At 39.8% G+C, this 25,576-nt stretch overlaps 1 protein-coding gene across 3 annotated transcripts in view; it reads left to right on the top strand.

Moving 5' to 3' along the window:
* SLC25A12 (solute carrier family 25 member 12) overlaps window positions 1–25,576 on the top strand; it is a 164,348-nt gene that overhangs the window by 137,169 nt on the left and 1,603 nt on the right. For all 3 annotated transcript variants that reach the window (XM_024561595.4, XM_024561596.4, XM_024561598.4), the window contains 8 exons: window positions 2,011–2,092; window positions 3,925–4,083; window positions 7,176–7,228; window positions 7,474–7,554; window positions 19,583–19,723; window positions 21,452–21,590; window positions 24,228–24,386; window positions 24,513–24,603. In XM_024561595.4, coding sequence (XP_024417363.1) covers window positions 2,011–2,092; window positions 3,925–4,083; window positions 7,176–7,228; window positions 7,474–7,554; window positions 19,583–19,723; window positions 21,452–21,590; window positions 24,228–24,386; window positions 24,513–24,603 — 905 coding nt within the window. The remainder of the gene's footprint in view (window positions 1–2,010; window positions 2,093–3,924; window positions 4,084–7,175; window positions 7,229–7,473; window positions 7,555–19,582; window positions 19,724–21,451; window positions 21,591–24,227; window positions 24,387–24,512; window positions 24,604–25,576) is intronic.

The following is a 25,576-nucleotide window of genomic DNA, read 5'->3' as shown; positions in this document are numbered from 1 at the left end:
ACTTAAATTCAAGGTTTTGTTAAAATAGTCTACTCTTTCCCATATTAGAGTCCAAATAAAAATATCAGCCTCAAGTTATTAATTGCTCATTTTGTTACAGCATGTAAATCAAACATAATGGATGGCTATACAGTTGCTTGGGCTTATTTGATAGGAAAAAATGTATTTCCTACAAGATCATGATTATGTCCTACTATGTGTAATTTTCCACTTTTTAAATAGTGGTTTCTTCCATGAATTAAATTCAGCTTTGGATGTAATAATTGGATTAATAAAGTTGGTATGTTGGGATAGTTGAGATTTATAAAATATGTAGTGATGTTATCTGATGTAATGGTATTTTACTATTTGCCAGATTTTTTAAGGATTTCATTTTTTTCATTGAACATTACTTATTTTCTTTTTATTGTAGAATTTATTGAACCACTGCATCATGGCCACCATAATGACCTTTTAAAAAGATCTCGTCCTACAGAGATCACAATAAAACATTAAATATTTAGATATCAGATGCTTTGGTTAAAACAGAAATGATGCTTAGCCCTGGCAGAGTAGCTCAGTTGGTTAAAGCATCATCCCCATATGTCAAGGTTGTAGGTTTAATCTCTGATCAGGGCACATACAAAAAGCAATCAGTGAATGCATAAATAGTCGATCAATAAATCAATGTCTCGCTCTCTCTGAAATCAATCAATAACATTTTTTAGAGACAGAAATGATGCTTATTGTGGTGTAAAATTTACAAAACAAGAAGGCAAAACCTTTCTCTAGTCTGCCTCCCAAATTGTTTGGAACTATCTGGCTTTGCCATATTTAGCTTTGTTAATTGAGCTTTGAAGAGATTGTACAATGAAAGCAAATCAGAGCAGACTAACTTTTTTCTTTTCGATTTTAGGGATGGATTCCCTCTCCATTAAATTATTCTAATGAATAACTTTTTATTATGCTGTTTTTAAAAGCTTATTTCTAGTTAATATTTTTCAAGTTTTCATTATGATAAAGCAAGTTTTTATTCCTTCATTTCAGACTGTTAAGTAACTGCTATTTCATAATGAAAATATTAAAGAAAAAGAGTGACACACTAATGTGGACAAATTATTTCAGATTCTTTATGCTGTAGGATACCTATGCAATAACATTCTGAATCACAATAGGATTTTCCCCTTTGCTTTACTATCATCATAGATTTTATATTAGAACCATAAATGTGGCTAGGACAGTGGTTTTCTAGCTGCATAGCAGAATGATTTGAAACCTTTTAAAATTATATAAGCCCCAGGCCCTGGGGATTTATTTTTTAAAGCCCCTTAGGTGTTTTCTTTGTATAGGTGGAGTTGGGGAATACGTAGGTGTAGGAGAGCAAATGCTCAATAGTTTAGGTCAGAAATACTGCACTAACCTTAGTGGTGTCAAAGCCAGAAATAAGGCTCTGAGCCCTAGAAATGGAGTTATTCCAAGAGAGAAGCCCTTGACATTGCTTTACATAGAATCCTAGTTATGTGATTTCTCTAGCACTAATAGATGGGAGGTGGCAGAAACAACTAGGAAGCTGTTGGTAGAAGAGGGAGTCGCTGTTGGACGTGGGAGGATAGCACGGACAGCTGCATTAGATCTTGATGCAGTAAATGGTGGACATACGAATATGATGATCTCCAGTCATTAGAAATGGTGATCAATATTCTCTGATCTACAAATCAAGATAGTTTTTGTACATTTTAGAAATATTTTTAAATTTTAAGTTAATGTAAAGAAGGAAGGAAAGATGTTATATCTGAAATGGGTATTTGCTTCAGTAAAATGACTCATTCCCCAGTAGCAGCTGATAAATGAGGTATTAATAGGCTGTTAGAAAAGAAAAGGAAAAAAGCTACTGTCTCTTTGACTAGATATGGTTTTTCAATGCCAATAATAGAAGTATACATTTTAAAATCTTAAAAATCCATTGTAGCTTTTTTGTTTGCTGTATGCTTTTCCAATTTTTTTTTTTACATGTTTTCTTCTATCCCACAGCAGTCTCATGGTTTAGGCAGGCCTGTCTGGCTCCAGATTGCCGAGTCTGCTTACAGATTCACTCTGGGCTCAGTTGCTGGAGGTGAGTGGTATGTCTGTGTGCTGTTCCAAGCTTGTGATCATGTAATACTATCTCACGAGTCCGGGACAGATCAGCAAAGGTGCAGTTCATTGTTCCCTCAGGTCACAGCTGCAGGGCTTTCTGAAGCATTTTTAATTTTTTTTTCACCTGCAATCAGAGGACTTGTCATAGCATAGCCACAGCCCCTCTGGCTGCGGTCTGTCTGTTGGACAAACCCCTGTCATAATGTGGAAGTCTTGGGTGCAGTGCTGCACTCCCCTTAATTATGCTGGTTAAAGCCAGGACAAAGCAATGGGGAACAGACTGTTTATGGTGTTGGGGGTGAGGGCAGGTAGGAAATCAAGAATGGAGGTACAAATCCCAGAACCTTATGAAATAAAACGACCTCTCAGATTGATTCACATTTGCTTTTCTGCTTGAATTTTTTTTTCCTCTTGCCTTTTACTGGTTGAAGAATATCTGGATTTGTAGCTTATTTGCTAAAATGAACCTCCCCTCCCTGCTCCTGGGCTTAATTCGAGACTTTTTTTTGGCTTAAATCTCTGCGTAGAAAAAGTGTAGAATCTGAAATTGCTTTGTTGAGAAGAACCTATCAGGTGTGATTAAAATACTTAATAGTTTTTCAAAATAAGCCTGAACTAATGAAACTATTATATTTTTCTTTTCAGTCTCAGTTTTAGAAGTTGCAAAGCATGTTTTGGTTTTCAACAGTTGAAAAATATAATACTCTAGTTCATTTTATACATTTTTCAGTCTCTGAGAAATCTAAAGCCTGGCCTTTCCTTTTTTAAACCAAATTCTGTACATAGGGATAGGATTATACTGAGATTTGGTTTAATATTGTAATTGTAACTAAGATTAATTTACCAAAATGCTTTAGTAAACTAAAATTTTAAATTATATTCACCTATATATACATACAGAGTCATTTTAAGGGATAAACTGCTATAATACTGGGTTGGCCAAAAAGTCCACATGTTTTTTTCTGTAAAATAAAAGACATTTTTCATTTTCACCAATAATTTTATTGATTTGGATATTTTGAGTATGTCAGCTGTTTCCTGCATGGTAGAATGTTGATTGTTCTCAATTAATGCCTCAATTTGATTGCTATCAACTTCAACTGGTCTACCCAACCATGGAGCATCGTCCAGCGAGAAATCTCTAGCACAAAACTTTGCAAACCACTTTTGACACGTTCAATCAGTCACAACACCTTCTCCATACACTGCATAAATCTGTTTTTGTGTTTCAATTGCGTTTTTACCTTTTTGGAAATAATAAAGCATAATATGTTGAAAACGTTGCGTATTTTCTTTCATCTTCAGTATTAAAATGGCTACATAGAAATTCACCAATTTTGATTTTTTTAATGCACACTGATGTGACACAATACAGTCTAATGAAATTATTTCTAATAAAGTTAAAGACAACTAAAGGCTACTAGAGCATCTTACGGAAAAAAGCAAATGAACTTTTGGTCAACCCAATATGTAGGCATTTAATGGAAAATAAAAAGAAATACATTATTTAAAAAAATGTTACGTATAAGCGTTTGATGTTATAGAAAATCAAGTGTTGATTATCTAATGTTGGTGATGACTTGAAAATCACTATAGTTGTTCTCTGAAGCAGCTGTATTTATGGATCCCAGTGGTTGCTAGCCTGTCATGGTTCAGCTGTGTATGGGAGAGGGAAAAATAGCAAAGTCTCTTTTATGAGAAAAGAGATTGTGTTTTATATTCTGGTCCTTTGAGATGAGATTTATTGTCCTTATAGACTCTCCATTTAATTGTGCTGTCTTTTAAGCCTAAAAATTGTTTTATTTGCAGCTGTGGGAGCCACTGCGGTGTATCCTATAGATCTGGTGAAGACCCGCATGCAAAACCAGCGTGGCACCGGCTCCGTTGTGGGGGAGCTGATGTACAAAAACAGCTTTGACTGTTTTAAGAAAGTCTTGCGTTATGAGGGCTTCTTTGGACTCTACCGGGGTGAGTAAGCACATCTCAGCTGCTGAAGTTAGTGATTTTTATCTCACCAGCAGCAGATTTTAACTCACTATGAAAACCAATGTGTAACCTGCCCAGTCAGACTAGGGCTGTTTTTCTCTCTTTATTTGTTCATGGCTCATTTCCCTTTTTACATTCTTGCTGATAACTAGCAATATTCATCTGCAGACAAGGTCTTCACATCGTCTTCCTGCTATTTATATTTCTTGGAATCCAAACCTATGTTTGTCCTACCATGGGTCTGTGGTCACCACGCTTGTAAAAACCAAGGCACATGTCTGCAGGTGGAATACAGTGACAACAGCTAAGAAATAGCGTTTTTTTCTCAAAGAACTAGAGAGGAGAAATACACCTCTTCTCTGTGAAATAGAAGCCAGGCTGCTGCCTGAAGGTAAGTTTATCCTCTATCCACCTGTTTCAGTTGAAAGAAATATGAAATGTTTTTGTCTCTTCCATGGACACCATTGATAAGTTTCTTTCCGTTGAGTCATCTGAAGTTTAACAAAAAAGAAAAGAAAACCTTTTGGCTCCAAGTCTCATTTTGCTCCTTTCTTCCCTTAGTACAGTGGCTCTGATTGAAAGCAGAGAGGTTTCCTTTTGTAGGAAATTTACCACCAGCTCTAGGCTGAGCACAGTGTTGGCCTAGAGGCAGCAGCCCCTTGCGGAATTCTCTCCACCCCCATCAGCTTTGTAGGAACTTGTTCTTTTTGGAGAGGGAATGACTTTCATGTACATGTTTTCATATTAGAATTTAGGGTTTCCTTTGGGAAGGAGATTAATTTTTTAATCCCTTCGGGCGCCACTTGGAATTCTCTGAAAATACTCTCTATATGCTTAAGTCCAGGGCATTTACGCAATTCGCTGTACTTGTTTGTTTGCACACACTGTCTCATTAATCCCTAGCTCATCCTGAGCTCTGTTGAACTGTTCGGCTTAGAACCTCGTCCTTGGAAAGAAAGACTGGGCCTGAACAAAGCTTCATGCTCACAGACCGGAGAAGAAACACCTCTGCTTAGCAGTATGTACAGACATGCTGTGAAAAGTCTAGCTCCGATACACTGATATGTGAAAGAAAGGGTCGTGAGGATGTTCACTTTTGGCATTATATATAGAATAAGAGGAGAGAGTGATTCTCAAATCAGACTAGGCTCAAATACCCTGCTCCTGAGAATGAATGTAACTAATTTTGTCCACAAAACTCTAGCCTCGCTAAATGTTAGATGCACAGCAAGTACTCCATGGAAGAGGTGTGCACTTTCTGGCATCCAGATCAGTGCATGTGGATGCTTGTCTGAAACTGTATTAAACCCAGGCACCTAGATTTTATTTAATAGGGAATTTGAGGGTTGAACGGTGTGTAAGTTTTTTTATTCTTTGACATTTCCAATCTTGCTGTTGTTGAATAATGATCTTTCTTCCTCCTTGGTGTACTTAGAAAGAGAATGTCCTGTATCAGAAGGAACCTGAATACATACTAAACATTTAGCCTTCCCGAGGGATGGATGCTTACAGAAAATTTCTTTTGTGCGAGATACCACGTTAGCTAAATGAGTCAGATACAGCAAGCTGTAAGGGGGAGGAGGCGGAGGGGTTGTGAGCTTTATTCAGGATGTGAGCTGATAAAATCAGTGCTCTAAACCAGAGCCTCTTCCACTAGGGAGGAGGTTCTAGGAATCCTGTATGTGAACACTGTGATTATTGAGATTGTCATATATTCCTTAGAGCCACTCCATTATTCTGTCAGATGATTGACAAAATTGTTGACAGATTAGCCTAAATTTCTTTGCAAGCAACAATGATAAAATGACATAAATCAGTACTTTATTAAAATTCCATGAGTCTCATTGAGGCTAGTTGTAAAACAAATACACATGCTGACATAACTGTGTGGGAGTTAGACTAAAAGCAATAGGGCCTGATAATCACGAGGGTTAGAAAGTTAAGACTGCCATCTGCTGATTTATTCTTTTAAATCAGTCTGCTATCCATTAAAGGTGTGTGCAGATTTGTGTTTGTCATTGATAATTCAGTTTGACTGACAGTAGCCTATATGTATGATTACTTGCTGGCTCTCAACTCATAGAGAATCACTCAGCAGTGTCCTCAAAGTAGGCTTAAGATCAGCAGTGAGCTTGCAAACACATACATAACTACCCCTTGGCTGAGTGATTTAAAGGATATAAAATGTTTATTGTTAGCATCTTTAAAAAACGTGTGCAAAAACTGTATGCTAACAATTTGGGTAATCTGTGTGTTTTAGAAAGCTGAGCCCTGTGAATATCTACAGATGTTGAATTGTTTACATATATTTTTCTATTCTAGTTTGCTGCCAGCCTGGGAAATTTAACTTTCCAAGAATAATAATTTCCTTTGCTTTAAGAGGATTCTTTTGAAATGTCTTAAGTTTGACATATATCAGTAAATAAGAATACAATAGGCATGTGCTTTTGCTTGTAGAAGATATCCATTAAATGATACATAAAACTGTGTTTTTCTATGCAGTTTTGGCTTCCTTTTAAATGAGTACTGAATTCTGGTTTTCTCTAAAGAGAAAATTATGGGAGTTAGTGTTCTGTAATGATCAAGCCACTGTATACTATTCCATAGGTAGCATCATTTTTGGCAAAATCTGGGTCTACTTAACAGCATGCTTGGCAGAGCTTTCCCAGCGTACAGCCTTGACTTCTCCAAAGTGTCGGTGTGCGCTTGCCTGCTGTGGGTTGTAAAGGGAGGGCATCGGGTTACATCGTTATTGGCAGTGTTCCAGGTATAAAGAAGATCCAGGGGCTCTATTCCTTCCTTACATACTTTGGGGGAGGTGTTAGATAACTAGGCTTTAAAGGAAGCATGCTTAAGAAAAGGATTTACAGCCTCAAGAAAGCATAGCATTATATTTGACATAAATAATGATTACATACATATACAGAGTTTTTAGGATAATCCATTTTTCCCATTTTAATGAAAACCCTGAAACGTTACATGGGGAAATACCACGGAGAAAACCATTTCTTGTTGGGCTTGTTTATGCATGTCTAGTACCTCTGTATGGCTAACAATTCTCTCCATTTACCTAGGTCTGATACCACAGCTTATAGGGGTTGCTCCAGAAAAGGCCATTAAACTGACTGTAAGTGTCTTTCTCATTAAATTTATGTTGTTTGTTTAGATTATCATTAGGCCAAAATTAAAGCTGATACTGTTGAGACTGACACACTTTCAAGGCTATTGTAAAATTTTAAATTTGTAGACATCGGTAGACATTTGATAATTTTTAATTTTATCATGAGACAAATATTTTGCTGATTTGGAAAAACAATAACATGTTAGTTAGTAGAGGAAATTCTGGCTAACTGATGTTCTCTTTCTAATTAGGTTAATGATTTTGTCCGGGACAAATTCACCAGAAGAGATGGCTCCATTCCGCTTTTTGCAGAGATCCTTGCTGGGGGTTGTGTACGTATGAATGCTGGGCGTTTCTCATGGCACACATCTTCCTTTAACTTTCTTGCACGTTGGATATACTATCTGAATGACGTTCCTCTGAACTCAAGGGGTTCTAAGCAGATTTTCTCAGTGATCATAGGGAATGACTTTTAAACTTCATTGCATAATCTGACTGGTTTTGAGTGCAGAAAACAGGTAGTATTTTTGTCAGCTCAGTCTCTTAGAAGCTCCTGAAACATTACCTTGCATACTTTTTAAAGTTCTAATTCTGGTTCTTCTTAAATATCACAGTAAATGGTAGTAGTGGATTGAGTTACCATACATTTATATTAACTGTTACTTTAAAAAAAGTGTGAGATGACAGATTAATTGGGCCATTATATGTTAGGTGTAGGACTGAGTAAGCCACTGTGGTATAATTACAATTTTCCTTCTTTAGGGACCAGATGATATAACAAACCATCGTAACTATGTTGAGGCTATTGACAATTCTGAACACATTTGCCATGTGTTCAGAATTCTGTTTACTTAGAGCACAAAGATTTCTATCTTTAAAATGTGAGCATGACATTGGATTTACTTCAATTCTCAAATCTAAGTTTGAAGCTAAATTAATGTTATTTGTGGTGTTCATTTCACATTTAGAAATAGGTGATTTGATTAAGAGTTATTTAATTCATTTTGTCCCCGAAACCCTTAATAACTTCCAGTTCAATTGGCCGAAAGTCTTGGCTAAAACCTCCTCTGTTGCTTGTGGAACCTGAGGTGATGAGGTCACTGACCTTTGTAGCTTTTAATTCAGAGAACATGCCTCAAGGGTCAGAGAGACTCTCCTTGATGAGATTTGTTAGCCTGGCACGTACCTGGGCCCTCACCTTTCTGCAGCCAGTGTTCTTGTGGAAGAGGTGGGGGGGGGGGTGCGTGTGTGTATGTGCCTGCACGCCCACGTCATTTTTAGAGACAAAACTCACCTCTCTGGCTGACTTTCTTTTTCATGAAGGACAAATGATGGACATAGAATAAGACCTTTGCTTAGGCAGATCGTCAAAACTGAAGTTTCTCTTCTTTTACCCCAGTAAGTGCTGTGATTCTTTCTTTTCTAATGATGGAAACTTTGCAAATCATAAATATTCTTTTTGTCAGTGGTTTTAGTTTCAATTTGGTTATGGATTTTCCTAACTCAGTTTTGCCACAGCACATGCATACATTTACCAGAAATCTCCTAAATCATCCTCCATTCCATGTAGCTAATTATGTCTGTTTCCGTTTGTAATGTCCAGAGCTTTTTTGCCCACGAAACTGACCTGTTCCCATGTCTGACACGTAACCTAAGTGGTTAAACCATAATCAGGTATTTGGTCCTTTTGTTCGTCCTAGGTATGGACCCTGTCTCTGTTGGAGCTTTGGGAGTTTCTGTTGAAATGTGGGGTGCCTCAAGGGTTGTGCTGACACTCTAAATCTCTTCCTTAATCATGACATTTCTGGAAGCTTTGATGGATTGTTCGGCGGAAATTGGCAGCATGAAAAACAGTTTGGTTCGGCTGTAGGCAGAAAGATTAGCTTGCCTGTACTTCTTCACTTTAAATGTTTTCTGCTTTCCTTTTCCCTCTCCCCTCTAAATCTCTTCATTCATGGCGGAAAGAAAATAAGCAATTATTGAGTTTCTACTGATGAATTCGATCACACTACAAATGGTTGTTAAAGCATAATCTTCTACCTCTCCCAAAAGTCGATGTATTTCAACAGAAAATAAAGTCTTAAACAAAAATGATGAATCTCTCCATATAGAATATCAGGCACTATGGAATATAGCCATATTCTCTTTTCTGAGTAAAACCTGGTTAGCAGCCCTGAGATAAAAGCCTAGAGAGAGTGGCTGCCCACGGGCCCAACCAAGAGAACCCTCCCCAGCCCGGGGGGTGCCATGTCCCCGTGGGATTGGCTGAATGCTGTCAGGTGAGAAGAATGCTACTACTGCTCTTTCAAAAACCGCTCAGCTTTAAAGATGTACTTCATGTGAACCTAATGTAGGCTAATTGAGAAGCAATGGCTCAAACTGAGCAGTCTGCATTATCTTTATAGGATTTTTTCCCAGCAGAAAGACCACTAGGTAGGACCTGGGCCTTGAGTACCCTGTATACAGGAGGGAAGTCGTGCTATGAAATGGCTGCTGCCCTGTAGGAGAAATGGTGAGCATTGACTAGATCGGGATGTGACCAACAGATTAAAGTATCCAGTCCCTGGGCCTTCCATGTTTCTTGTTGTTTGTTTTACGATCTGTTTTCTAATGTAGGTGATATTTGATACATATAACAGAGTACACAGTATATAGATATAACAAGTAATGAAAAGAGCATCCATGATCCTACCACTGAACTAAAATATTATTGCTATCGTTGACACTGGCTTTTGCTTTTGATGTAGTTCTAGTGTGCTACATTGCTAATGAGCAGTAGGGATTTCTCCTACTGGGCTAAACATTCTATAGGCATTGTCTCATTATAATTCCCAACTAGAGTTGAAAAAAATAAAACCTCAGTTGAGATTCAACACTTAGGAAATGGCGAAGTTGAGATTCAAACCACTTTTGTCTCCAAATCCATATTTATATTTGGTATGTTTCCATTCATTCATTTACTCATTCTCATTGAACAAGCTGTTAAGGCTGAGAAAAATTTAGAGTTTCTTTTATCCCATGCAGGGGACTAGACTGAGGATGTGTTCATATCTCATAGAAAAAGGGCAATTCCTGACTATCCTCACCAGGTAAAAGTTAATCTTAAATCTAATTGTATTCCATTGAGGTAATAGGAAAGTAGAATTCCTTATCATTATACACTCATTCCTGCATATCACCAGAGAAAACACATGCTTACAATTATAATTCATCATAATAGCTACCATTTCTCGAGCATCTTGCACTGGGCTGAACGCTTCATAGGCACTATCTCATTATCATTATTCCCAGCCAGAGTGGAGGAAGCTAAAAGCTCAGTGAAGTCCAGCACTTAGTAAATGGAAGAATTGAGATTCAATTCACTTCTGTCTCCAAGTCCCTATTCTTTCATACCTGGGATATGTTTCCATTCATTCATTCTTTTATTCATTCTTTCAGTCATTGAATGCCTGCTATGTTTCAGGAAAACTTTTTAAATAACAGCTTAAAAAGTGTATAATTCAGCAGTTTCTAGTATATTCACAGTTATGCAACTGTCACCACAATCAATTTTAAAACACTTTTATCACCCCTGAAAGAAACCTGGTACCATTTTATCTAGAGCCCTCTAATCTTCCCTCCTTACCCCTCAGCCACGCCTTTGGCAACTACTAGTAAACTTTCTCTGTAGACTCACCAATTCTGGACATTTTATATAAATGCAGTCATGCATTATGTGGCTTTTTGTGTCTGGCTTCTTTCAGCCTGTTTTCAAGCTTCATCCACATTTTGGCATATGTATGTACTTCAGGCCTTTTTATTGCTGAATAATATTCCATCATATAGATATACCATATTTTGTTCATCTGTTCATCAGTTGAATGTTTGGGTGGTTTCCATTTTTTGGATATTAGGAAAATGCTCCTGTGAGCATTCATGTAAAATGTTTTGTATGCACATGTTTTATTTCTCATGGGTATATACCTAGGAGTAGAATTAGTGGGGTGTATGGTAACTCTAATTAGTATTTCAAGGAACTGCTAGGCTGTTTTTCAAAGTGGACACACCATCTTCCATTCCTCCCAGCAGTGTACGTGGGTTCTGATTTTGCCACACCCTTGCCAATACTTAGTATTACCTGTCCTTTCATTGTGGTCGTCCAGTGGCTGAAGTGGTATCTCATTGCGAGCCAATGACTTGACAGTGTCGAACATCTTTTCATGAATATGGCATTTATCTACCTTTGGAGAAGTGTATGCCGAATCTTTGCCCATTTGGAATTGAGTTGTTTGTCTTTCATCATTGAGTTATAACATTTGTTTATATATAGAGAGTCCCATATCAGATGTGTTTTTTGCAAATATTTTGCACTTTCTTGACCTTGTCCTTTGAAGAATTGGACTTTCATTTTGACAAGTCCAATTATGTGTATTTTCTTCTGTTATTTGAACTTTTGGTGTTATAGCTAAGAAATCATTGCTTAATCTGTGGTCATGAAGATTTATACCTCTGTTTTTTTCCAAAAGTTACAGTTTTAGCTCTTTCATTTAGGTCTTTGATCTTTTACAGCATTTTTTACCTTAATTTTTTAAGGCCTTTTGCCTTGACCGGAGATATTACCAAATGGTAATTTTGCTTCTTATTGTCAACATTTTGGTATATTTCTTTCTAAGGTTTTTATACACACACTTTTGTGCATGTGTATGTGTACACACGTGCATGCATGCGCACACACATTCTTTTTAAAACCAGATGGGAGTTTTGTGCACTCTGACTTCCTGATCACAAATGAAAGAAGCTCTCAGTTTCTAAGGGCAGCCGGTAATCACAGTGGAACTTCTCACTTTAGAAATGTAATATAACCTTTGGGAATAGAAGTACAGAGTGTGCATTTTCAAACCTTAAATCTTCGTGGTGAGCATTAATCAAACTCTTGTTTTATATCAGTATCAGAACCTTCCCAAGAAAGACTTACTAGCTCAGAATTTATCATAATTTAGGTGAGCTGACATATTCTTGTAGAGTCTATAAATTGCACTTTAGGTTTGATAGTTGCCTGACCTTTCTTTGGGTGGGGATGGGGTAAGAGTGTCACGTGAGTGTGCCGTTACTCAGCACACCTCTGTTGCGCGTGCTGTGCCTTTAGTGTGCATGTGATAACAGCTTTCCAATAATTTTCTTCTCATTGGTAAGCCATTCTTACCAGGCTGTTTTTATTTCTCTGTTAGAAAGTCTCTCTTTCTATATATGTATAAATACATTTATATTCCTAAATACATATAGTTGAGTGTTTAATTATGAAATCTGTGGTGGGCAAGAATAATATTTTAATGTCAATTTGGAATTTTTAAATTACTGTAAAATGTGCTGTTGTCACTGCTACGATGAGAGCAGCTGAGGGTGGCCACCTCGCACCGCAGACGCACAGTTAACAAACGCTGCGGGTTTCGTGTGAGCCCAGATGTCGTGATTTGAAGACCTGCTCTTTTTATTCTGTAATGCTGTCTGGGGAATCAAGTCAGGGCCTTCTCCATGTCTCAGAATAAGTCTAGATGAGCCCAGTCAACTTTTCAGCACCTTCTCTTTCTTTCCTCATTACTTTTGTGTATATGTAAATTAAAAATTTTTATCAACATATAAATTTATTTAGGTATAATTAATATACCACAGATGAACAGATCTTAGATGTCAGTCAGCTCAATGAGGTTTTTTGTTTTCCCATCAATTAAAAAGAGCTTATTCGGGACACTCAGTGAGCGGTGCTCAGTGAGTTTTTAACAATTGTATACACCCATGAAATCACCTCCCAAGACAAGATATAGAGCATTTCACCCCCGGAGATTCATTCATGCCTTTTCCCAGTGAACTCTTCCCACCCCTCCCCCCCGTAAACACTGTTCTGATTTCAGTCACTAGTTTTGTTTCTTCTTGGATTTCATCGAAATGGAATCGTACAAAATGCATTCTTTCTTTGTTGCCATAATTTTGTTTAACAAAATGTATTCAGGAGCCATAATCTTTCATTTTTCTTGGGTGAATATCTAAGAGTGCAATAGGACTGATGTATTTTCAGTTTGAACTGCCAGCTGCTTCTTCAGTGGATGGGCCATCTCACAGTTTCTTCAGCAGCGTGGAAGGAAGCATTCCAGTTATGCCACATCCTCGCCTGTGTTCCACATTCTTAGTCTTTTTTATTTCAGTCATTCTAATTGGTACGAAGTGATGCCGTGTTGTGGTTTTAATTTACATTTCCCTGAAGCCTAGAGATATTGAGCATCCTTTTATGTGTCTATTGGGTAGTCATCTATCTTTCTTGGGGAAGTATCTGATCAAATCTTCTGCTAATTTTTCATTAGGTTGTTCATATTTGTATTTTTATTGACTGTTAGGAGTTCTTTAATATATCATGGAGATAGTACTTTGTTAAATATATGTGTTATGAAATTTTTCTCAGTCTATGACTTGTCCCTGAATTATCTTAATGGAGTCTCTGGTAGTTAGACATATCTGTAAACTTAATTGGGAAAAAATGTAGTATCTTTGCAAGTCAACAGAGCAGAAAGTTTAAAAGTCTAAATGGACTGACATACATGTATTTTCTAAACATCTCTGTGGTATCTTTTTTTATGTCGTTAATTCTAACCAGAGCACTTACCTGACTGATCACATTACCTCTTTTAGAGGATGTATGCTTATGAATGGACAGAAGTCATAAAACTCAGAATGTATTTATTGCTCAGCAAAGGGCTAATGTAAATCCATCATGTTGCAGGTGTTTCCTTAGCCCCGTGTGAACCTAGCCTCCTGAGGAACCCACCCCTTCCCCTGGTATCTTGCTTTCAATCTGCATGGCGCGCTCACGTTAGTTAGTGCGCAAGAGCTCTGTGATAGATGGGGCACTTGTTGGGATCTCTGTTGTCATGTTAGGAAACCATGGAATGGAAAGGTTATGACCTCTCCAAGGTTACAAAGTTAATGACAGTGTAGGTCAACAACCTTCCAGACCTGGAATCTTTCCACTCTCTCCTGCTTTCTCCCTTCAGCCCACATGTGCCGTGCACACACACACCTATATTAAGTGCAAGAAGTCCACTTGTTAGTGGGAGCTTTTACTAACCCTGGGAGCCAAGGTCGGTAGCTAGCCAGCCCTCTGTGCTTTGTCTTCCTCAGCACACGGAGCTTGCACACCTCTGAAGAGTTGTTTGGAAATAGTTTCTCCAGGTGTCATCCCCTGGAATCAGTGTGGTCCCAACTTTGTGCTTGAATACTTATGTGCACACACATACATATGCACACAAGTTGAAAGTCCACATGCATTTATGTCAACGTGGCTTGTGATAGGTATGTAGGAGTTTAGACTCTTTCTTTACCCTAGTTAGGGGTGTGTGTAGTTTTCTCTCTTCATTCCCCAACACCCTGGCAGGTATCATCACTCAGCACTGAGCAAAACTGCAGTTTATTCTCTTTAAACTATCGCTACCCTAGACTATTTTGGAAAGAACCATAGCATTTCTCATTGCTTTATAAAAGTCTAAAAGTGTTTACGGTTGATGGTATGTGACACAGAGTCACTATCTACTCCTTTTCCTCTTCAGTCAGTCCTAGTGACAACTAATGACTTTTATTAGGTTTCTGGTTATTGTAAATGCACATATTTTGTACCTCTGTTCAAGGAGCTGGTGTGACTTTAAATTAAAGTTAGACTTTCACCAGTCTCTGTAAAGGGAGACTTTGTAATGATTGTTCAGATTGGACATTTTGTGGTTGGAGGGAAATAGCTGCAAACTGTAGGAGACAACAGATCAAAGGAATGTAAACGGGGGACTCGCACAGGCAGGGCCCTGTCCCCAGCCTCTCCGTGGACTCTGCCCCGGGCGGGATTGTGAGGGCAGGGGTTGAACAGGCCCAATCCTGTGTGCGGCCCCTTGGCCTCTGGTGCCTCAGCAGCATGGTGACATCTCAATATTGCATTCTTTTCCTCCTAACTTTTGCTGTCAGTGTTAGTTGGTTTATTTTGTCATTAAAAAGAAAAAATATGTGATATGAGATTAAATGGAAGTTTTTACTTTCTTTCCATGTCTGTTGTATGTAGATAACCCTCATTCAAATGAGATCTGTTCCCTTTATTGTGTCGTTTGTAACTCAGTTCTCGACAAAGAAATGACAACTCAGTACTGAAAAACAAAAGAATCTAAGTCAGTTGTAATATTAATGCTTTCCTCTCCTTAAAAATATGAGCAGCAATTTGAAGAGGAAAATTTAGCAGCCTTTTCCTGAAGAGGAAAATTTAGCAATTAGAGAGTTAAAAGTTAATTTTGGTGATTTGGTGAGTGAAAAAATTCATCAAAGGTGTACATAATGGTATGTTATCTAATGCAAACATCAGTACCAGAAGAACAAGGTGTCAAATTAGACTATGTTTATTTAAGACGATGTAGCTCTGTTACCGTCATGGTTAAATTTGAAATTTTATATATATTCAGTGCCTATATTTCAGATCACTAGATATTTTTTTGATATTTATATATATATACAAGGAGAGATAAGCTTTCTAAAAAAAATCTATTGGGACCCTCATTCACTGCCCGTGGGAATGTAAACAGGTATCGCCGCTATGGAAAACAGCAGGGAGGTTCCTCAAAAAATTAAGAATAGAGTTTCTATATGACCCAGCAACCCTTCTTCTGGGTATCTGCCAGAAAAAAAGTTTTTTAAAAGATTTTTAAAATTAATTTTTAGAGAGAGGGGAAGGGAGGGAGAAAGAGAGGGAGAGAAACATCAATGTGTAGTTGCCTCTCACATGCCCCCAGCTGAGGACCTGGCCTACAACCCAGGCACGTGCCCTCACTGGGAATTGAACCAGTGCCTTTTGGTTTGTAGGTGGTGACCAATCAACTGAGCCACACCAGCCAGGGCCAAAAAACTTAAAAACCTTTATTTGCAAGATATATGCACCCCTATTTCATTGCTGTATTATTCACAGTGGCCAAGACATAGATAAGCTTTTTTAAAGTTTTGGAACTACAGGTAGTTTTTAAAAATGCATTTCAAGTACATAAATTACCAAATGTACCACAGGGGAAAATGTGTGAGAGAGGACCCAGTCTTTGAAAGAAGCCATTGCTTCTAAGAACTGATCTGTTTCTCATTTTGGGGGAGGTTTTTTGTTTGTTTGTTTTGTTTTTGAGTAGTTAATACATTCATTTAATTCAGAATTTAAAAGATGCAGTGGGGTATGCTTTGAAAATTATTTCTCCTAGCTACTTATTTCTTTTTTCAGGAGGCAGCCAGTGTTTTCATCTCTAAGCCATTCTGACTTTGATAAATTTCAGTAAATTTTGATGTATTTGTCATCAATGGGTACCTAACATTTTATGTTCTGTTTATCTCACTGGCATAATTTTATTACCCGATCTCCCAATCTTCTTATTTGATTAAGAGCATAAATTGTTTCTACTTAACTATCTTTTATTGGACATTTAAACTTATTTTGTTTAATTTTGTTGCTTTTATGAGCATATTTATAAAAATATAGGTACTATTTTTTTCATTGAAAAGTTACCATATTTTTACTTCACACCTTTACACTCCTGCAATTTTGTATATTCACTGATTATATGTGCTATAAGCAGTGGGTTTTTTCTGTGAAAAGCTGTATTAATGGTATCACTTATAATCAATAGTCTTAAAATAGAGGAGAAATGATATTTTCTTGTATTTGTTTCTCAGAGGGGAAACATAGTTAAGGATGAAATAACATCATAATCCCTGTTCTATATTACTAGGTTTCTTAGCTGAGTGATTGAATTAATTGAAGATTTCATTCCCCCGCCCCCATCTACAATTTAATATGTTAGAAAATAGTAGTCAACCTTAGAGTTTTAAAAAAAGGACAGTGCATATTTGCCATATACATTTCCTTTTAAGTGTTATACAATATTCAAAGTTTAAGACAATCACAACCTTTATTTTCTCTATAATTATTCAGTGTTTCGGGATAGTATTTGCATATTCCTAGGCCTACTATAATGTTTTAAAAAATATACGTTGACTTTTAAAACACATACAGACTGTGCAATTGCTAGAAGTTCTCCTCCTTCAAATGCAGTGCATAGGTGTGAACAAACTTGTGGGTGGGTGTGTGCCTTGCTGCATGCTCACTTGTCAGATCACATGTGTCCGTGTCAGACAAGTTGTGGGGTTGTGTCAGCGCGTGGTGGGGACTCAGCATGTGTCCTGGGCAACGTCTGCAGAGCACAGCACAGGTACTGGGTTTGTGTTGTAGAATGCAGTTATTCCCTTCGCAGTTGTGCTGTCCTCACAGAGAGCCTGTTACCTGTACGCTCAGGAAGAAATCTGAACAGTTGTTAAAGGAATGCAAATCTCAATAAACTAGCGATTGTTTCCAAAAGTGCCCATGAGAAAAGAAAGGGAGGAGGGAACTCTGGGGTGGGGTATGCTGGTTAGGGTACTACTGTTCTGTGGGGTGTTATAATTTACTAATGATTAAAAACATGAAAGAACTTTATATTTACTTAAACATAATGTCCACATTTAAAAAGTGGCACCCAGGGGTGCCACTGTCTGGTGATGGCAAATTTGGGGGATTATAATAAAAATTTGTGGTTATTATTTTTTTAATCTGCTTTAGTTTAGAACATAAAGCGCATTTTCCCAAAGGCAGTCTTTTGCAACCATTATTTAAACAAGAGATTTCAAGGAAGTAGCAAACTTTTTCAATTGGTTTGGTCTTCAAAACTTGCTACGGGAGCAATTATTTGGATTATCATTTTAACATAATTTTTCACCCAGCAATACTTTTGAAAGTATTGCTTGCTCAGATTGAAAGATTGAAATACTTCTTCCTGTCTGTAGTGCAACAGATTAAAAAATGAGAGACAGGCAAATCAACCTGCAAAATTGGGTCAGTCGGTCGCTCGGGGACCTGTGCGCCAGTGGTCTGGACTGCGGGAGTTGGGAGTTGCACAAAGCCTGGAGAGAGGGCAAACCTCCGCACCCCCACGCTGGGTGGACAAGAAGGGGATTAGGGCCCTGGGGAAACCAGGGCGATAAGCTTCCCACGAAGAGGAGAGGAACCCTGTGTCAGTGCTGGCAGTTGTGGGTGTTGATAGGAGTAAAGGGTCAGGACTTGAACAGGAGTAGTTGGGGGTTTGTAGCCCCAGGGCACCTAGGAGAACGGGCTGGGGCTTGTTGCTGCCCCTCAGAAGGAGGTCTGGGAAAGCTGTGGGATTTAGAAAAATGAACAGGAATGCGGATGAACATAGAACATTGAAGCGGCATCAAATGCTGCACAGGAGTTTATTATTTGTAGTCTTCCCATACCTGTGGAATTACAATGCCCCAACGAGGCACATTTCCTGCTTCACACATGACATGCTGTTTCAATGAAGTTATATAATATAGTTATGATTATAAAAATATGGTTATGATTATATAATGTAAACAGCTACAGGTGAGATGTAGATGTACAAATGAGACTTTTTTCACTTCATAAATGGAGATATATGTTTTTAAAAATGTATTCATTTTTATATATCCATGTGCATATACATACACACATTCTTTTTTTCCACTACCAGTTGACAGATTTCAGATGCAAATGCACTCTTTATCCAGATTCCGTCAGTCACCACTAGGCAGTGTGGAGCGTGGCTCTGGTTTGCCTGTGTTGCGCTCGTGGTAACCAGGTGTTCCATTTCCTAGCTCTGCTTTGAAGACTTTCTGGTTTTGTGTTGAAACGATACTGAAATTGTCTTTCTCAGTTCTCTACTTTTGTGTGGGTGTTACTATGTAGTTTTTGCTCAGGATAATACATCTTAGAATTTGAACCAGAGGAGACTTTCTCCTCTGATTTAAGGCACCTCCAAGGGGCAAAGTTGTGTTAATTGTTCTTCAGCCCAAGGAAGTTTGAGCAGGTGGCTGCGCTAAATAAAGCGAATGCTTGCTAAGGCGAGGAACCAAACCGCTGTAGATCCGAATTTTAGCTTCAACTCGTAAAAGATAGCAAGCATCTCTTTCCTTCTCATTGGGAGCTCCCAGCTGCCACATCTGGCTTCACTTTTGTTTTCCAAATGAGTTTATTAGTTTTGCCATTTTGAATATGGCTGGGCTGACCCTGGAAAGACCAGTCTGAGAAACACTCTTGACATCTCAAGCAGAAACAAACCCAGACGTAGACTGGCTTCAGGAGAGTTTGAGTCCATCCTCATGAACTGGCCAAAGCATCGTCCTTTCATTTCCCTGTGAAGAGGGAGACATGAAGTGGTACAATGTGGAGGCTTTTCTGGATTTTTCTTCCTTACAATGCCAGTTGGGCTCTGATTTGGAAATCTGCTTCTGTCTGTCCTCCCTGCCCCGCAGGCCGGCGGCTCTCAGGTCATCTTCACCAACCCGCTGGAGATAGTGAAGATTCGCCTGCAGGTAGCGGGAGAGATCACTACAGGACCCAGGGTCAGCGCTCTGAGTGTGCTGCGGGACCTGGGACTCTTTGGTTTGTATAAGGTGGGTCCGTCCCCGCAGCTTATCTCAACAGGAATGTTGTCTGTACTCCACAGAGATGTGAAAGAATGTGGAAACCAGATGCCTTCCCCACAAACGGGAAAACAATCTTGTCCTGCAGGGTGGTTCCTGGAGGAGAAAATCAAACATAAAGGAAAAGTCAGGACACTTCTGTTAGAGGCAGTGGGATATATAAACTCGCTCCCCTGTTCTCTTCAGGCTTTTCTGAAGCTGCCAGCAGGGAGGCCAGCTCTGCAGACCCACTGGCTGCTGGCTCACGGCCTTTTATTTGATGATCGGTTAGGGAAAAGTTTCTTTGGTGTTCTGTATGGGCTGGTTTAGGACTTCAAGATAGTCTTATGTTTATTTTGAGTCTGAGTTATCCCTATTGTTATCTTCCCAGCAGGAGCTTCTCTTTGTCTTAATAATTTGACCACAGTGAAACAGTAGTAGAGTTTGGTAGGATTCGGGTCTTTAAGAAGGTAAGTGGTGGGATTTGTCAATAATGAATTCCATTAAAAAAAATAGAGTGTATTGTACGTTAGCAAAATGCCAGTCAACAGATTCCTTCCCTGCAGGTATACTTACTCCCATTATTACAGATCAGATGTAATGGAGCAGAAGCTATTATTTTTCTTAAACAAGGAAGTTTTCTTTCCATTCTTCTGCCTGGTGTAAGGGGAGGATACATAAACTTAGCGGCTGTAGACAACTGTGTTTCCACAGCATTTGATTTATTTATAGATCCATCACTGCAGCAGCAAATTAGAAATGAGAAATGCTGTAGATTAGACTCACGCAGCTCCAGGGCTCTCAGGAGACCAGTAAACCCACGATGCCTGTCTTCTGTTCGGTACACACTCCTTCCCTCACACCCCCAATTTCCACCCTTTTTGGAATTCCCTTTTGTTAACCATGTTTCTCTTTGTATCACCCTTCAGAGAGTCCCTGGAATTAAAAGCCATTTTTTTAAATGTTTGAGGTGTCTTTTAAAAATAGCCATTCGGGAGACAAGTGCCGAAGCTGGACTGTTCACCTGGCTGGGTGAAGCCCTGGGCAGTGGAGTGCGTGGGCTCCTGACCACGCTGAGGAAGATGTTCATTGTGACTTCAGTCCCTGAGACAAACTGTTCCCGGGTGGCTTTCTACTCCCGTGGAAACCTCCTGCTCAAACATTTTGTCTGGTTCCCCCTGTCCTCTGCTGTTTAGGACATGGGGGATATTGATGGGGCTTTCCCCCTTCCTTTCCCATTGCCACTGCCTATAGCTTCTTACCTGGCCCTTCAGGGGCTCTGGCTGATGTGGATTGAATCCGTAATTTGTTAGTTTGGGGGCTGTCTTTGCTGGTTGCTTTGGAATCAAGCTATTAATATTGGGTTTCCAAGTCTATTCCCCCTCACCACTCCCATCAAAGCCAAACAGAACAAGTGGCCTAGAAGTTTGAGAACTGAATTTTTATTAACCTTAAAATTGTCTCTATACTGAAAGTGCCAGAAAATTCTTAGTTGTGAGGATGACATCAGTGCCCACTTAACTACTTCTAGGATTCCGGGATCCAGCAGCCGGTCTCGAGCTTTGAGCCACGTGGATGTCTCTGTGTCCCCCTAGTTCTCCCGACTTCCCTTGCACGTCAGCCCCAATGCCGATGGAGGGACACCTCAGCTCGTCCCCTCGTGGGCACTCACGCCCTGTTTACACAACTGTTTTGCTCTATTTCCTCACTGTGTGACAGGGTGCCAAAGCGTGTTTCCTCCGAGACATTCCCTTCTCTGCCATCTATTTTCCTGTTTACGCTCATTGCAAACTACTTCTGGCTGATGAAGATGGACATGTGGGAGGTTTCAATCTCCTTGCAGCTGGAGCCATGGCAGGTAACTACCATTTTATGTTTTTCAGCCAAAAGAAACCCCCTCCGCCCATTTTCTTTAAGAAGTACAGAATCTCTGTACTTTCCCCCTTTGTTTCTGGAAGGGTTATTGTTTGTATCTGACTTAGTTTAAACGGGATCGCTTTTTCTCCTTTGTGGGAAATGCTGTAATTCTGATGAGAGTTAATTACATTTGCATAATGTGGATAAACAGCTTAATGCAGCTTAGCAACTTGGAGCCAAATTAGATCTGCCCATCTAAATTGGGCTTTCATCATTACCATGTTTCTTAGCCTCCTGTGCCCCTGAAACCTCAGGCGCAGCCCAGCTAAGCGTTAAGGTGGAAAAGTTTTTTTTTATCGAATCAGTTGCTTTGTTGTCCTTCATGCTGGTGCACAGGACTGGCATGCCCTTTCTAGTATATTGGAATCGGGACGCTTTGGCCCACAACTGAGCTTCGATCACGAAGCCGTTCCTGTTCTTCCTGCCATCATCCTTAGACCAAAGTAAGCGGTACTTCCCCAGCAAACCACCTAGTACTTGACTGGCATCACTCTATGTCTTAACACTTTCCACCTTTTATTCATGGTGGTTTGTATGAGTATTGTCCTCTGTTCTAGGCTGGGGGCTCCTTGAGGCAGAGGGTTCATTCTGTCCATCCTTTCCTTCCCTGTGTGGCCAGCATAGTAGTAATAGGATAAAAGTCAATCAATAAAAATTGATGGAAAAAATGAAAACCTTCATCTGGTCTAAGATGCCAAACTGGACACAGAACAGATTCATCTGAAAAGAAGAGCCTAATAAATGTAGGAACGTACTAAGATGCTTCCTTCTGATCTCATGGGTCCAGCCTTCCTCTGGAGTCGTGAAGGAGCTGACTTGTAACAGAAGGCGGTGACCCGGCGTCCTGGCTGCATCAGTGCTCGGGAATGACAGAGGAAGGAAAGGGCGGGCCCGCATTTTTCCTCCATTATAGCTGGTCAGGGAGAGAAACATGAAGGGTGGACACAAACCCAAACACCGTCCCTCAGTGATCAGTGCAGCTCAACTGTCTGAGCTCACTGCCTGTGGAGCCATTCCCCGCTGGCGCCCCGCTCAACGTGGCGGTGCAGCCTGGGCACTGCCTGTGGTGTGGGGTGTGGCAGGAACCCTGGGTTCTGAGGACGCTGGGGTGGACAGACCATGTTCTTGTCCTCAGCCTTAAAGACAGGGAATGACAGGGAATGTGATGATTAAACAGGGAGATTAAGAAATTCTCCCAGGGAGCTTGGAGCTGTTGTTTGGGGCCTAGCAAATCCCTTGTCTTCCGCGTTTGTAACTTCAGTCAGATGCGTGCACATTTGGAAGGCAGTAAAGCTGCCTGCGCAGCCTTGCCACTGGGTGCTCATGCAGCCCCTCTGTGGTGCTCACCGAAGTCTCCCAGTCTTAAATGGGACCGGCACGTTTTCCCTCAAGTCTTTTCTCTGTGCTTTCCAACTAGCAGCAAAATACCTAAAACAAAACAAAATAAAAAACCAGCCAAAGAACAGCCTAATCGTGGCAGGCATTTTGCCAGTGCGTGATGGGACCAAGTAAACATCTCCATGGAACTGTCAGCGCCAGCTGCTTGCCCACAGACATTCCATGTCAGTTTTCAGAATGAGGGATGAACTTGTCTAATTTTTACCTGTAAAGTTTGCTGGCAGGCACTGACAATATTCAGAATCCAGATTCTGAATTCAGAATTCAGAATCCAAAGGCAGGCCATTTACCCAGTTTCCTCTGGATGAGGTGCAGAGCTATGCTGAGGGGAGTGTTTTCTTTGCTCTCGAACAGAGCCCCTGTAAGCCCACCAGCTGCCTCTGCCTGGTGATGATTCAGGCATTCAGTCCACACTGAGTTTCTCTCACCCTGAAGAAGGCTATCTTGCTCCCTTGTTCTTTGTTTTGCTTTCTAAGTAAAAGGTGTGGTGGCGAAACCCATCTCGTGTGTCCTGCTGCTGATCAATCTCAACATGAGCCCAGGGCACTCAGACACGCGGAAGGATGAGCCCTTTCTGCGATCAGTCCCCCTATCATTCTTTACCTGGTGGCCTGGCCTCCGCTGCCCCGGTTGTAATGACTTCTCTCTTACACGCGTGTCTGAAAGGATTCACAGTCAAGTTAGCCCCTCAAACAGGCGAGTGGATATGAGTGTTGATACTCGCCTCACATATTATGCTGACAACAATCAGCATAAAACACTACAGTTTGATGTCAGATACCTTTAGGAGCTCAATTCATGGACATAATCCTCATTTATTATGCATGAAAATACTTGTATTTTATTAGAAAATAAAAGGTAAAATATTTGAAACCTAAGGGAGAACTCTTGGGAATTATCCTAGTAATACTGCTGCCTTCCCCTCCCTCCCCCCACAGTTCTTTGGGATCATACAGTATAGAGTGACTTTTCCTGATTCAGAAGGAAAAAACTAGTTACCCTGACCACACTGAAACAACTAACAGACATTTATATCCATTTTCCACTAGTGCCCAGGCACCTACTTAAGAGGCTTTGAGTTAAAGCTGTTGAAGTTGCTAATTGTATTGTTAGATGTTAGTAGTATTTCTATCCTTCATAAGGTACTTTGGATGAATTAAATGTGCCTTTCTCCCGAAAGGTGTGCCCGCGGCTTCTCTGGTGACCCCTGCTGATGTCATCAAGACAAGACTACAAGTGGCTGCCCGTGCTGGCCAGACGACATACAGTGGTGTCATCGACTGTTTCAGGAAGATACTCCGGGAAGAAGGGCCCTCAGCGTTTTGGAAAGGGACTGCAGGTGGGTGCTGGGGCCCTGTGGAATGGCTGGCTGGCATTAACATCACCTGCTTCCTTTTCTCATTGGTCACCTTTGCCACAGGCATCGTGGTGTTAAGTGCCCCTCCCCCCCATCTCTCTTTTTCAGCTCGAGTGTTTCGGTCCTCTCCCCAGTTTGGTGTTACCTTGGTCACCTACGAACTTCTCCAGCGGTGGTTTTACATTGATTTTGGAGGCCTGTAAGTGCAGCTGTTTCCCACCTTTGTAAATAAAGCACCAAACCAAGCAGGCCTTTGTTCAGCTTGCAAAGGCAGTTTTGGATCTCTCAGAAACCGGTAGGACAGAGAATACTATAGGACCAGTGCATTTAAATCAAACAGTGGGCTTGAGAAGCTTCGGTGTTAGGGAGGACGATCTTGGCAGGGTGATAGCATGTGCAGTATTAAGCAGCTCCTTGTGTAAAATTTACAGAAGCATCAAATTTAAATGTTATGTGAATAGTTATCTTTCTTTAGTGTAAGGAGTACTGAGCTTCATGGATTTAGGTTCTTATTATTTAGATTATTATATGGCCTTTTCACTACAAGTAATGTAAATTTGTATTAGATACACTTGTGAACTTCATTTCAAAGACTCAAGGCCTTCACACCTCCAAGATTTCATTATTCACCATAATTTATTATTAGAATAAGTATAGATGTTCTTAGAACTGATTTATAGCAAACAAAGCAAAAAAGGTTCAAAGAGAGTTTATGTCCATGAATGTAATCACCAATGAGATCTAGGCCAGAAATTGGGCCTCCTGAAGCCTAGTACTTTAAACCTGTGCTAGAGAGAAAAGGAATCACTTGTTGAATTTGCTGGGTAGGGAAAGTTATACCCAAAGCAAGCAATTATCAGCTTTTCTGCATAAGATCAAATCCCACATCTAAGTCTTTACCTTGTAAACCTATAAACCCCTTTTCTGCTCAAAGGCCAAGTTAAAAATTAGCTGTTGAATCCCATAGAGGGACTAATACAAAGAATGAAGAGCAGTCTTACAATTCCAGGCTTTTCTGTGCTTCCATATTCCAAAAAGTAAGAATTGTATTTCTTTTTAAAACAATTTTAGTAATAACCCTCATGAGTCTACTGTTTTAAAAGTCAGCTTTTTAAATTGTCAAAGTAGCCCTGGCTGGTGTGGCTCAGTCGATTGAGCGTGGGCCTGTGAAC

This window comes from Desmodus rotundus, chromosome 2 (genome assembly GCF_022682495.2).
Source record: "Desmodus rotundus isolate HL8 chromosome 2, HLdesRot8A.1, whole genome shotgun sequence".
Taxonomy (NCBI): Eukaryota; Metazoa; Chordata; class Mammalia; order Chiroptera; family Phyllostomidae; genus Desmodus; species Desmodus rotundus.
This window is presented reverse-complemented; position numbering and strand designations above follow the sequence as displayed.